The sequence below is a fragment of the Trematomus bernacchii genome, unplaced genomic scaffold (assembly GCF_902827165.1).
Source record: "Trematomus bernacchii unplaced genomic scaffold, fTreBer1.1, whole genome shotgun sequence".
Taxonomy (NCBI): Eukaryota; Metazoa; Chordata; class Actinopteri; order Perciformes; family Nototheniidae; genus Trematomus; species Trematomus bernacchii.
In genome coordinates, this window is record NW_022987686.1 from 134,969 (window position 1) to 149,332 (window position 14,364).

Genomic DNA, 14,364 nt, shown 5'->3' on the forward strand with positions numbered 1-14,364 from the left:
ATCTTAAGTGCTTTGACAAAAAATCCATAAAAAATGTCATCTGTGGAAGCCGTAGTACTGTAAAAAGTACGACCAGTCATTTTAGCCGGCCCGGCTAAAATAACTGGATGGCCTACCTGCCTGTCAGCCTTCCATCTGTGCACAAACTTATCTCGTGCCCTCATTGGTCATGTGCGCGTTCGTGTGTGTTGGAGGAGGGGCTCTGTAAGGAAGTGGCAGATTTTTTCCGGCTGTGTATTTTCAAATTCTAGCGCACTCGAGCTGGTTCCTCCAAAATTACCTACCCCACCTTTAAATGGCCTGCTTGTGTTTAAGAGTGTAAACAGAATATGAAAGCATGGAAGAAATGTTTTACCAGATTGTAGAATTGTTTTTAATTTCCCTTTATCTGATGAAATCCAAAAGTGAAAACAGGCAGGAAAAAAAAAATCTCATTCAACTTTATTGATATGATTATCATTATAAATATCATTACCATTATCATTGTTATGAACTAAATTAAATCACCTTCAATTTTGATTTGTGTAAAAAAAGAAAAAAAAACATTGAGCACTGTCAAAGTACATAAATAGCATTGCTTGTTATTGTGTGCCAACATCTCTGTAATTTCAGGTGTTTCGGAGTAAAAGGAAACACCTTGAAGTCACATTCCCCCCCGATTGGATTTTAATTCATCACATGCTGAGTGTAAACTGGGAAAGATTTCCACCATTGTCACGTTACGCCTCTGTCCAGCAGGACTCCAAATGACAATGTATAAAAGACAAGAAAAAATCATCATAACTTTACCAGGAGAACAATAATAACAATAACCATACTTATAATAACAACAATTTCCCATAACAACGATAATAATTAAAAAAATTGCACCATATTGTTGGGAAGTGTACCTAAAACAAATGTACTGGAATGTTAGAAAAACTGTCATTCGTGAGTTAAAACATCACGTTTTATTAGAAAATATTTCTCCCCGTCTGACTGCTTGCACTGAATCAAGTTGAGATTAAAGCACGTAATAAAGGTTTTTAGTTGTACCATCAATCTTTTCAATCTGCACCTCAAGGGGAAATCGCCTCCAGCATGTTAAGTCGGACTTTCGCGGACATTATCCCGGATAAACAAATCGTAAATCCTATCTGTGCATGTTCAAAATCTGCATCAATCAACACTAACACTGTGCATAAAGTACATGCTATATACTGAGCTACATCCAACCTGAAACGTGGTCAACTTTTTGCGTTTAAATGGGAGATTATTCCTTTAGTAGTAGGGCTGAGTATCTTTTTAAAAGGTGTTGTTTTTGAAAACGTCAGTACCTTAGGTGTGAGAAAAATTAGCTTATTTTCTTAAATTTTGTTTTCTTAACCCAAGCGACGGTAAAGGAAATAATAGTCTTTAAATCTGGAACTTTTAATACTACGTGCAGTAAAACAAATGTTTAGGCAGAAATCTGAGGTTTGATACCCAGCCCTAATTAGTGGTAGAAAAGAAACCTAAGAAATACAGGAAATACTGCTCAGCCAAATATCCAAACTTAGCAAAAACATTGGAAATGTGACGTTGTAATGAATGAATTTCTGAGTAAAGCTTCCCCAAAAACCCCCCAACCACAAATGTATGTTTTTGAGCACAAACTTGTGACAGAGATGATGAATTTCTGAGTAAATGAGTCAGACAGCAGTTCAGCTGGAGTCGTCCAGTTAAAGGAGAGGAAGGAAGGAGGGATGTTTTTTTTTTTTTTATACCTGTGATGTGAGAGAGGAGAGGATGGAGGGAAGTCTTTGATGAGTCTCTGTGTCTCTATGTGAGACTGTGGGTAATGATCTCTGAACAGTAAATAGTTAACATACAAATACGCATTTTCCTGATTTCAGTTTCTAGGGCCTTTTTTCCCTCTCTTTTGTGGCACATACAAACCACCCAAAACTTAACACATGGCCCCTCTCCTATCCCGTCTTTTCTCCAGTTCTCTCCCCCTCTCTTTCTGTCCCTTTGTGGCAGTCTGTCTTTTCACTTCCTCTACACCTTGTCCAGCAGAGATCTCTGGCAGTAGAGGAGGCGTCGAGGCGTGCCGTACTTCCTGAAGACCAGAAGCACTCCCAGAGTGACCACGACCAGCACCAGGAGGAGCAGCGGGATCACCACGGCTGCCGGCCCGGCGCCGCCCTGCGACACGTCCTCGATGATGATCACATCCCCTTCCCGACCTCTCTTGGGGTCCTCGCTCTCGCAGCCCATCCAGTCTCTGAGCACAGACTTGGGGTAGCCGGACTCCACCTTCATGTACTGGTTGTTGAACTTCCAGTACTTGTTGGCTTTGTAGAAGTAAGTGTAAGCTGAGGATGGACCAAGAGATATGATTAGTTTTTGGAGGGTGGTTTTATTGAATACACAGCAAATAAAAGTATTTCAGTTCGGCTAAAACAGCTACATGTACGTCAACGATTCATCACCAAATTTTCATGATCAATTCCTCTGCCAATTCATGTGGTTAATTGTTATGATTTTCAGTTAACTATCTCATAGACAAACATTGTAGCAAATCCTCAAATTTAAGAAGCTGGAACCGAGAGATTGTTCACCGTTTTTCCTTGCTCATGATTAATCGATTGTCTAAGAAGCTACCAATTATATTCCCATTCATCAACAATTCTATGTGTGTATTTTACTCATTGTTGCACCTCTAACTATGTTCGATTATAGACACAAATAAGGGAAAACTTACATCCGTCTTCGCTCATGATGGCAGCTTTAATGTTTTCCGGCGCACCGCTCCACATGCTGACGGGCTTTGGATAACCGCTGTCCACGGTGCGAGTCTTCTCGTTGAAACGGTAGTACCTGCAAATGACAAAAAACTATTAAATATCTACAGTATTAGAAATCATCTCCTAAAAGAACAAAGGCACTAGGGGAACAACAGGGTTAGGGTTGGACTACACAGAAATGGTAACTTCTAGGTGGATTCTGAAGAGCATGAGAAAACATGCTATTTATTTTTTAACGTATGCAGTAGTATTATGCAACTGAACAAAAGACAGGAAAAGTGAGTCAGAGAACTGCCATGAGGGACGCTATCTTCCTTACAAATTCACAGATAAGTTTGATTCAAGTGAGAACAGGTAACTTGAACGGTACAAAAAGCACAAGCAGCATTTGTGTGTACAAAAGGGAAAGAGATTACATCTTTGCACGAGTACTGCAGGAATGCTCCCACAGAGGATGACGGAAAGTACTCCTAGTCAGACTCACTTATTGCCTCTGAAGAAGTACGTCTGGCCTGTGGGTGTGTAGTACAGAGCAGCATCGATTTTATCTTTAGGTAGACCAGTGCCCATATCTTTCAGGCTCTTGGGGGAATCCTTATCCATGGTGGACTCACTGAAAACCCAGTACCTGTCGCCTGGAGAAAGAAAAACAGCAAGATGAGAAGAAGGGGAGACAGAAAGCAGAAAGGGAAGATCATAAGAAACGGTCATAATAGTTAACACATGAATTGAATCACTGGAGCAACTGCGGTATCGTCTCAAATCTGGTTTCAATATGATGGGACCTACCCTTGAAGAAGATAAATTTCCCATCATCCCTCTCATAGGCGGCGTGGATGTTTGAAGGCAGGCCCTTCCAGAAGTGACTGATGGCCATCGGATAACCTGCCAACACCTTGTTGTTGCGCACACGCCAGAACCACTTGTCCTGCAAACACACACACATAGATTAGAAAAAGTAGAAAGTAGTAGGTAGGACACTTGCACAAGTCAATGGGAAACAAATGATAGAATGTGGTCTTTAAAATAATTGTATTGCTACGAAAAAAAATTGTCTTCTGTACCTTAAATACAAACTTCTCCCCTCTGAGGATAGCGATGGTGTCAAAGTGTCCCTCACACACATCTGGGCCCTTATCGGGCACGTACGACTTTGTGGGCCGAGGAGGCGGAGGGGGAGGAGGGGGACCACCAGATTTGCTTCCTGTGGGAAATGATGAATAACATATATTAATGCATTTATGTACCAACACTATACTGAACCACTATGGTCCTGACTTAAATATCTCCAATACTAAATGGATCGCCATGACATTCAATGTTCCCAGAATCCTTCAGGTAATCCCAATACTGTTCCTTTGGTGCAACCTTGAGGTTCAATTTTGGGGTTTTGACTTAATCTTAATCTTAATATGTTTAATCCTTTGATTTTTATGGAAGCTCATTTCTGCCAATGTGAAGAAAAATAATAATCCTGATGTAAGTCATGTGATGTAAATCATTATGATATGTCTTCTTTCTCGGAATAGTATCCCACATTTTTTTTTTTAGCATCTGGGCTAAGTTTACAGCGTGTTTTTTTCCTTAACATTTCAGAAATGGGTGTCCAATAGATTTATAGCTAGATACCTGCAAAGCTCTTGACATAAGCCACAGCTGCTTTTTGTGTTAAGTTCTAGCAAGCCAACATCTTAAATTAAGTTAGAAAAACATTATACCTGGCAAACATTAGCATGTCATTTTTAGTGTGTTAGCATTTAGCTCAAAGCATGAGAGGAACAGTGGTAGCTAAAAGGTTGTGGATGGTATAAGAGGAACATCTTTGCATATATATCTAATAAATTCCCACTTCCTTTAGGAGAACAACCCACCGTAGATTGCCTGGACGCCTCTGCGGTCGTCATCTGGGAGCTGGAAGTTTTCCGTTTCAAACCACTGGTAGAAGGGGGCCATGATGGCAGCGGGGTCGTTGGAGTGCTCCAGACCCAGAGCGTGACCCAGCTCATGGACGGCCACCAGGAAAACATCATTACCTTCAGAGAGAGAACAATGCCATTAAGTTTTACATATCTACAATGATATATAATTCACTGTGTGCTCTTCCGCAGCATCCGGACTAAAACCATCGGACTCAGGGACAGTTTCATCCCACAGGCCATAAGACTGTTAAACACCTGAACTTCTGAAACAACATCCATAACATCCATCTGTTTGCAACTTATATATATCAATATTCCAATTACTTGTATATAGACTATTCTGCACTATTTCTATTATATTCTATTTTATTTTATTTACTTGCACTATTATCTGTTTTATTGTGTTTATTGAACTTGAATCTCTCTCTCTTACCCCCCTGGTCTGTGTCCCCGGTGGTCCAGGGCTCAGCGAGGTCAAAGTGCGTGTCTCCCCCCATGCTGTTCCCGGGGAAGTAAGCGTGAGCCAGGAAGCCGCCTTCGCCATCGAAAGGCGTGCTGTCGCCATGGAAACCCTCTGAGAAGGAGAGCATGATGTCTGCGTACTTGTCCACCTTGCCTCTGATGTGGCTGAAGGGGATCTCTCTGAAGGTGAGCGGGATCGCACTCTCCCAGACTTTGAAGGCTCTTCGGATGGCTTCATACGTGGCGTGTTCTCCGATCTTAGGGGTGTAGTTCTCTATGCTGTGAGAAGATGGAGAGAAAGTTAACGGGTTGGGATTGATGGAGTCGACTCAACATTATACAAGTAAGAAAGTTAAGAATTTTTTTTTTTAAAACAGGTTTCACAATAAAAGATATCAAATGGTTTAGAAACAAGGGTCTCTATATTGAATACATAATGCAAAAAATGAGATTACTTCACTATTATTGAGAAATTACACTTAAATCATAAAGAAAGTTTAAATCCAGACATTTACTGTGTTTTTTTTATTCTGTGTGGATTGTTAAAGTTATACTTAGTATTTCTGGTTTGAATTGTGTTTAATTTAATATGAGCTCAAAATAAATAATAAGTCAAGATCTTGAGCAGGTTACCTGAAGGTGACCTCAGACTTCTCCCACTTCTGACCCTGCACAGCGTATCTCTTCCTCCTCAGACTGGTTTTCAGCTCCGGGCCGAACTTGTCTGAGACGCCACACCGCGGCCGGCTCATCGCCCTGGCAGAAGCAAAAAATAAAATTCCCAATCATAACTAAATACCCACTGAAGGACACTTCATTTGCAAAAAGGTGACCTTGTTTTCTTCGACAGTCTAAATCCCCCTTCAATCCCAAATCATCAAATGATCTGACGGCTTTAAAACCTCAAGAATTGGACACCAATAAGTTATATAACGTTGCTTTCAATCATGACTCACTCTAACGTGTTGGAGTCTACGGATCCAGTGACAGTCAATCCGTAAAACCTCTGCATGGCTGATATCGCTGTTACGATGGACTTTGGTGAGCGGAGGGCCTGGGCTTTGACATCCCCAGGAGGCAGGTATCCATACTGCTGCAGCCAGCCCTACAAGAGAGGGGGAGAGAACATACAATTAAGTCTACCAGAGCACATATCTTTATGACTTATTATAGGATCTTATGATATTCTTCTGAAAACATTCTGCATTCTCAACTGAAAAATACATATTTGATAATCAGGCAGATATCACACTTTGTTGATGTAGAAAAGGAGGGATGCTGCCTCAAGTTATCAACAGCAAACCTTAAAAATCTTGGCTGCTATTGGGCTCTTCCATAAAATCCAAAATGTTAAAGACAACCCAAAAACTAATGGAAAATATCATGTGTGTGCTAAAATACAATTATTTTGAGGCTTTTACTTTCTACTAAGCAGTAATTAGTAGTTTTGTAACCCCATACATATTTGCCTCTAAGTTTCTTTGTCTGCTCTTTGTCAGACATGCCAGAAACATCGGGAAAAACCACAAGAAAATACCATAGCCAACAGAAAATAAGGGTTTGGTCCACTTGTGTGAACCTGTTGGTGTTTTTCTACTTCCAGTCACCTTTCAGAGCTAGTTTGGACCTGCGTCCCTGAGCTCACATGCATCACACAGATTGCATCTGAATAAGGGAGACACAGTGTGTGTTTGTGCGGGTTTGTGTGTGACTTGTTAAGCTACACACTCTCCCCCACAGCAGCCAACACACACTGAGGTAATTCGGCATGTTAAATGTATTGTTGTTTCTTCATGTGACTTTGACATGATCCCTTTTATGAACTCTTAAAACCCAACCTCGCTTGCACCCATGATTTATGCTGAGCTAGTTAGGGGAAACTTTGTTGTGGGGTCATAAGAAAGGACGAGAGAGGAACTGAAAGCCAAATAAAACACTCAATCTGAAAACACTGATGTCATTTTAGTCACCATGACCCACAAGTCTGTCTAGACGATCGCTGCCAAAAACAACTGCCGCTCTCAAACGCTGGAAAAAGCAGCAATTTCTGCAACATTTAGGTTCTTCAAAGCTTGAGTTTAAGATCTCCCTGCACTGTCTCTGTCTGTCCTCCTCCTACTCTTTCTCTTTCTGTCTTCATGTCAACCAAAACCACAACTATTTATCTTTACACGTGAAAAAACGCCTTTTCTTTCCACTGCCTGCTGCTGGTGGTCTAAGACTCAAAGGAATAAAGGAATTGCTGAGTATTAGCTAAGACAATTAATGTCGTTCATTCACTTATTTCTGTTAAATATGAAACTGGGAGAAGTTTATCTTAGCATTAAGGCTAGAGCAAAAGTAAAAACAGACATTGAATGTGTGTGGTGGTCTGTGTGGTTCATAAAAACATTGTCTTACTCAATATCTTACCCTAAGCCTAACCCTTTTATTTTAAATTGTATAATGTCTGAGTTTTTTTACCGTCCGCGAGGAAAAGAAATGGGGCTCAGAGCCTCAGAATACTGAAATCTGTATTCTTTGTCATCTTATTTTCCTTCTAATTTGTTATTATTTGGTGCAGGCACGAAACATACTACCAATATAATATATTGCAAATACATTGCTTCTAAAATCGTTCTGTGTCAGAATACTGAAATCTGTATTTTTTTTTTATCTCTTTTTCCTTCAAATTTGTTATTATTTACATTGCTTTTAAAATCGTTCTGTGTGACACGAAAAAAATGGGAAAATCGTGTTGGTGAACACGAATCAATAGATTCATTTCGTGACTATAACACGAAATGCCGTGAGACTGTGTTGTACATTTGCTAACATTAGCTAACCTAAGCTACTAGTCAAACCAGACCAGGTAAGTATTTTGCTGCTGAAATGTTAAAGGTTTTTATGGATGGTTATACCTTTTACTTTTCATTCATAAGAGTATGACTGTTATTTCTTAATTATTAGAAAAAGGCAAGCTGTTCTCCCTTGTGTCCACTCTTTGTGCTAAACTAAGCTAAGCTAACTGTCTGTGGGCTTTTGCTCCATATTTAACCACTACTAAAAGATGGTATTGATTTTCTCATCTCCTGGCCCGCTTTTATGGAGTTTTAGAAGCTTAAGTGCGTCTTGAACAGTTTGTTTCCACTTATGTATCTCCACACACAGAGTTAAGCTCACATCTTGATCTCCACCACAGATTAAGTCGGAGGAATTTCCCTGAATTCCTTCGTTAGCGTCATCTCTAAACCACAGATATCTCTCTTCTTTCACCTTCCTTTAGACAAGTGAAGGGAAAAGCAAGAGGGGGGAAGGATGAAATGTAGCAACTGCATGGGCTAACCTGGCTGTACTGCCTGGGCACACACAGCTACTGTTACATGTGCTGGGCAAAGAGGCCAGAGGAACAAGGGTCACTTATGACTACCTGGAGAGAGGCAACCCCCTTTTTCCCCCCATTTCTGCATCTCACAATTTTATCAACTTTTTTTAAGCATCCAGTTAATCTAATTTACCCCCTGACTTTATATGTCAATCTGCCTGTAACACCAACCAAATTTACATTCTGTGCCTCTCCACTGACTGCTGCCAGTGTGTCCTGTGGCTCCACCGTGGAGACGCGTCTGCTTCTATAAAAACACTCCCCCACACCGTCAAGACCTCCACTTCTCTACCTCTCTAGTCCCGAACTACTCTACCCACCACCTCCGGTCGAGACGCCAGGTATCCCAGCATGCACCCCTCCTCCCTGGAACTCCCAGCAACCACCATCAAAGCTTCTATTTATTGAGACTTGTACATGGCTGGTATTGTTGGCCTTGGGGTGGCTAGGTAGCTCGCTACACGGCCATGTGTGGTCAAAGGGCTGGCTGCGGGTTTGGTAAACACACTCCTGAGTGTGCAGTGTGTGTGCGCAGTGACGCAAGGTCTAAATGTATAATGCACAGACACTGCAACACGACCAGAGTGATGTGAAACTGGTGGAAGAACAGATTATTTTGGTGGAGTTGTGGGATGTATGCATGGATTCTTTGACCCTACTGTGACCCTATTATATCATGTAGAGCTGGAGATTTTTCACATTTAGAAAAATCTATAATCATTTTTTAAGCAAAAATGGCAAACGCAATTGCCACTCTTTAAACGTGAAGATACGCTGTGTTTCCTTGTCTTAAATTCTATTAAACAAAAAATGAATATGCTTTTTATCGGCCAAGTGATTCATCACAGAGCATCTTAAGTTTTTCGAGTAACTACAACATAAAACTGACTGAGAAATTGTCCCCTTTAGGTTTCTTGCTAATGTGAAATATTTCGGAATATTGGACACATCAAGCAACTTTATAATTCACAGCAGAAAAAAAGTCAACCCAAAGAATACGGACAACTACAAAATGTGACTTTGCTGCATGTATTTCTCAATGCCCCGTCACCCATCACAGGACATGTGGGTGCCACTTATTGTCACACTGCTCTGTACAAAAAACCCAACCACAAGGAGGAATAAACAATATGAAAAAAATCCCCTGTATATGAATAACTCCTGTGGTAAAAAAACAACAGAATGAGGACATTTTCTGAGGAAGTGAAGGTGTCATTACATCTATCATGTGGGGCTTTGTCTAAATGTATGCAATGTATACTAAAAGAAGCCATGAATTAAGCACTCAGTACTTCAGTAAGATGTCTGTTTAACAATACCATATGAGGCCTTTCTGTGTATATGTGGCTAGTATAAGAACACTTTGTTTCAAGTTACCTCTATGAGCGTTTTGCTTTGCTATATAATAAATAATAATAATAATACATTTGATTTATATAGCACACTTTAAAAACAACGTCATCTCAAGGTGCTTCACAAAGCTATAAATATATTCTGTCTTTCAAATCTCTGCAGGAATGAAGGACAGAAGAAGATGATCTAAAGTCCAGAGCTTTATTAGGGAAGGAGAGGTAAAGACATTAGAAGGAATAGCGTTAAAAGGAAAGTAGGGAGAGGGAGAGAGGTTATGAGTACGGCTGAATTAAATTTTGAGGGACTGAGTCAGTTGTTCCTCTTGCCCGGTGCCAACGGAAAAAACTGAGAATCCTGCTCCTGAGTGGCTGAATCTCACGTTGCCTTTATTTCTTGGCGGCTCTGACCCAGTTAGCACTGACATGAGCGACATGCAATATTGTTCTGCGTTCAGTTTCTACCGGGTCAACCAGGTCGGATGAAATCCCTGACTCTGCTTTAGTGAAACTTTATTTATCTGATGTTTTCTGTGGCTGCAGTGATGCTAATGAAGTGGTAAATTGGTTTATGGCACCATAGGACCCAGTATAGTGGAATCAAGTTCTGCAATTAAAATGTGAGGTTCTTTTACTTTGCCCGAGTTTTTCCATTTCATTCTTCTTTCTACTTCTACTCAAAGGGAAATATTGTACTTGTTACTGCAGTTGCACTCCTTTTTACAGCTGGATCTAAGATCATTTGATTAAAACAAGCTATCTCTAAGACAACTGAGCAAATACCAAAAAAGCTAGTAAGTAAATCTTGAGAAGAATTTGTGTTATCATGCTACAGGGTCCAACAACAGTTATTGTGTGTATAACTATAAGCTATAACTACAATATTTCCTTATGAAATGTGATCTAGTAGAAGTATAAAGTAGCATAACGGGAAAATACTGTCAAAAAGCATGTAAGTAAATGCACTTAATTACTTTCCACCACTGCCTGGAGTGTTTCCCAAGAGATATGTGTACCTCTACAAGGTAGCTGGTGATACAGCCACATTTGGTTAAGCACATCTGGCCGACAGCTTAAGTCAAATCCAACCAGCTGAGCACCTGAAAATCTATGTTAAAATGCATTCATCTTAAAATCCTGCACTTCCAACATTACATTACATGATACTTGTTAGACGCTTTTATCCAAAGCGACTTACATACTCAATACTGCGGACAATCCCCACAGGAGCAATTTGGGGTGAAGTGTCTTGCCCAGGGACACAACGACATGCTGACTGCAGTGGGGTTTGAACCTGTGACCCCCTGATCCTAACACCTACGCACAACCCACTGCGCCACACGCCTCCAACATCATGGTGGAAACGTTTTTCTCTTTGATGTCCTCTATGTGCAAGGTGGGCCATTTCTTTTTAGTGTAGGGTTAAGATAGACTCCCCTTCTGCCTTGAAGTCCATCAGTTTCTCATTAAGGTCGATCCAGCTGACGTTTCTTAAGTGACAACCGCTGCCTGTCAGATTTTCTTTTGATGCTATACATCAACAGCCACTTGCTGAGATAAGGACGATTGAGCCCAGATGTGTTTTTGCTCGGATCTGTAACCCTCTGCTGTGATCAGCAGACATGTGTCTCCAGATGGCAACGGGAAATCTCCAGAATTTCTTTTACCCAGATATGGAGAGATCCTGTTTTAGACCCTGTTGTTTTCATTGCTGCCCACTTCCTTTCCTCACAAGGTCCCACTAAGCTTTTTGTTTAAGTAAAGAAAGGTTAGACAAGGCAAAAGAGGTGAATGAAAACAGATGCTAGAGGCCGCAAAAAGGCACTCCACTTCACCTAGAGTACATTTCAGAGAATAGTGGAAGTCTCATTTCTCTATTTGTGGAGCTTCTCATCTTACTCAGCATGGATTACATGGCTTTGATTTGTCAGAGTGAAGTCAGTGTGTTAAGATGTTAAGCAACCCTGATTGACCACAACATTCCTGTGAAACTCAGTTCCTCGGTCTGACTTCTTCTTTCTCAACCGACTTCATCGACTTTAATTAAACAATTATGTCACGCAGTTGTTGTTTTGTCACATCTTTCTCCCATCTCTGCTCTCTCCGCACACAGACACGTCTATCTTTTGATCACAGGGTTCACGTGCGTCTCTCGAGTGATGTAATCCTGAACCCATCATTAATTCTTATCCTCTTTCTGCATCAGTACTGTCTGACAGCTTGATAGCAAATTACCTGAACATTCACTCTTCATCAGATGTGCCTCACATTGAATCCTGCACTGTGGGTTGTTGAACTGCTACATTAGAGGTGTTATAAAGTGCTGTAAACAGTCGTGTTTTTTGTTTACAGGCATTCATCACGGTGTCAGAGGCTAGCCGCCTGTGGCGTCTTATAAACTGTCTGAGTTATCCACCATGTCTGGCTTGACTCACAGCAGCTTGTGGTAAGTGACTAAGGTCCTCCTTCGTGCATCCTGTCCACACAGAACTGCAGCTCTTGCAAATAAACTATTGGACTTTTTGCTCTGTGAATTTCCTCTGACAGCTGCCTATTAGTGCATCCTGTGCAGTTCCTGACTCAATGTGACTAAAAGCTCACATCAAACACCGGTTTGACCTCTGGTACTACCATCAGAGTTAATGTAAAAAGGGCCAAGGCCCATGGCCACTCGTACACAATCATTTACTGAGCTGCACGCGACCTGGAGACACAATATGTTGTTGAGTTGAAGGTTAATCTGCCTGAGGCCTGCAGTCAGACCCAGACTCGTGTCCGGCTTGTTGTGAATGCAGTCCTGTGCCGTCTACACAGACAGATGAAACCATTAGCCCCCCTCCCCCGTATACCATCACTACCCCCTTTTTTTCTCAGAACAAAGCAGCTCAGCTGAGGTTTCCAAACTGAGCACTGCCCCCTCCTCCTTCACAAGCCACAAGAGTTTAGACTCAGGACATTTTTCCCTCTTGGTGAAGTTTCATCTCTTATTACAGATGGAGTCTTTTAGGCAGCTCTTAGTGAGGAAAGATAAACAGGAGAGTTTGAAGGCGGAAGAATAAACATGGAGCTGTAAACAGTTCCTCCCATGCTGTTGCAAAATTAGATAAATCTAAACATTAGAACAAAGTACAGATATCAGTGAAACTATAAATCCCTGTAGCCAAACAATAAGAGGTTAAACACATACAATAATAATAACAACCCGTTATGCTGCTAAACATATTTCATCCAGGAATATTAAGAACTTTAATTGAAAAAACAACATTTAAAAGCTAGGATGATGGAACAAGTTGTTTACACATCATATATTTAATGACACGTTTTACATTTGCTCAACTTGATGTATAAAACAAATTGCATTGTTAAAAGTTAACGATTTATGATTTTCCATAAGACTTACCTCTGCTTTTAATAGGTTTGCAGTGACGGAGGTGAAACCAAAGCAGCTGAGACCACAGGCCACGGTGAGGAGCTGGGGCAGCATTATTCTGTCTGCAAACTGCCCCGGGACAAAAACTTCTGAAAATGTACTTTCTACACAAGTCCAGCCGCCCTGACAGCAAAAAAAGTCGATCCTATTCCTTTCTGCTTTAAAAACGTGGCAGAAAAGTTTTTTTTATCGTCTCCGCATGGACACTTTGTGCGCACCGGGCTGCTTTTGTGCGCAAAGGCGAGTCCTTCACAGCCAGAGCGCAGGAGAAAACACAGAAAAATATGCTAAAATCATCAGGTGGCTGGGACAAATGCTCAGCTGGAGGTCACTCAATCTTCATATTTGGGCTGCCTGTCCTCTGGTAGGATTGTCTGCCTCCTGTGGACGTGGTCCGAGAGAGTAAGAGAGAGAGAGAGAGATGGATTTTCCTCTGGGTCCTCTGGGTCCTCCTCCAGAAGCCATTTTTCATGGCTGACCAGGTTAATAAATGTCGCGATTAATGAAACTGAAATATACTGGGTTATGTTATTAATATCACCATTTGAAAAGTCCAGCATTCAGAATGTTTCACTTGAACATTTGAATAAAGTACAAACGTATTATTTTAGGTTATTGACTTAAATGTCTGTGCCATTTATTGACTTTAAGGATGGTACGTTTCATAAACAATATCACCATGTTATTAAAGTATGAAGCTTGATAAAGCCACAATATAAAGGCTAACCTTGCATGCTTCAGTATACAAACCATATGATAACACAACACTAAAGACCACCAAACTGTACTTTTAAATGTCAATGCATGACTTTTTCTGTGTTTTTAAATTACAATATTGTTGCTTTCCCTTTATTAAAAACATTGCTTATTGTTACAACGTGGATGTCTGAGCTTCACAATGCAGACAGATATTTGTGCAGAGTTTCACACCACAACTTGGTTTTCACATTATTCTGTTGAAGGAGGAAAGTTTCTCTGTGCTCATCTTAAATCTGAGTGCAAGACGTGTAATTACAAGAAGATTTTGTAACTTGACAACGAATCTGGAAGCCAGACGTGGTAAAATATGCAA

At 40.8% G+C, this 14,364-nt stretch overlaps 1 protein-coding gene across 1 annotated transcript; it reads right to left on the minus strand.

The window, feature by feature from the left end:
- Positions 1-423: 423 nt before the first annotated feature.
- On the minus strand, positions 424-13,704 carry mmp14a (matrix metallopeptidase 14a (membrane-inserted)). Its single transcript, XM_034136893.1, has 10 exons — positions 13,263-13,704; positions 6,106-6,254; positions 5,783-5,905; positions 5,121-5,428; positions 4,640-4,801; positions 3,833-3,972; positions 3,558-3,696; positions 3,253-3,403; positions 2,726-2,841; positions 424-2,336 (listed from the first exon to the last, which is right to left on the minus strand). Exons 1-10 carry the CDS (start codon positions 13,344-13,346, stop codon positions 2,020-2,022), a joined length of 1,689 nt encoding a protein of 562 aa, XP_033992784.1. The 5' UTR covers positions 13,347-13,704; the 3' UTR covers positions 424-2,019.
- Between the last annotated feature and the right edge of the window lie 660 nt (positions 13,705-14,364).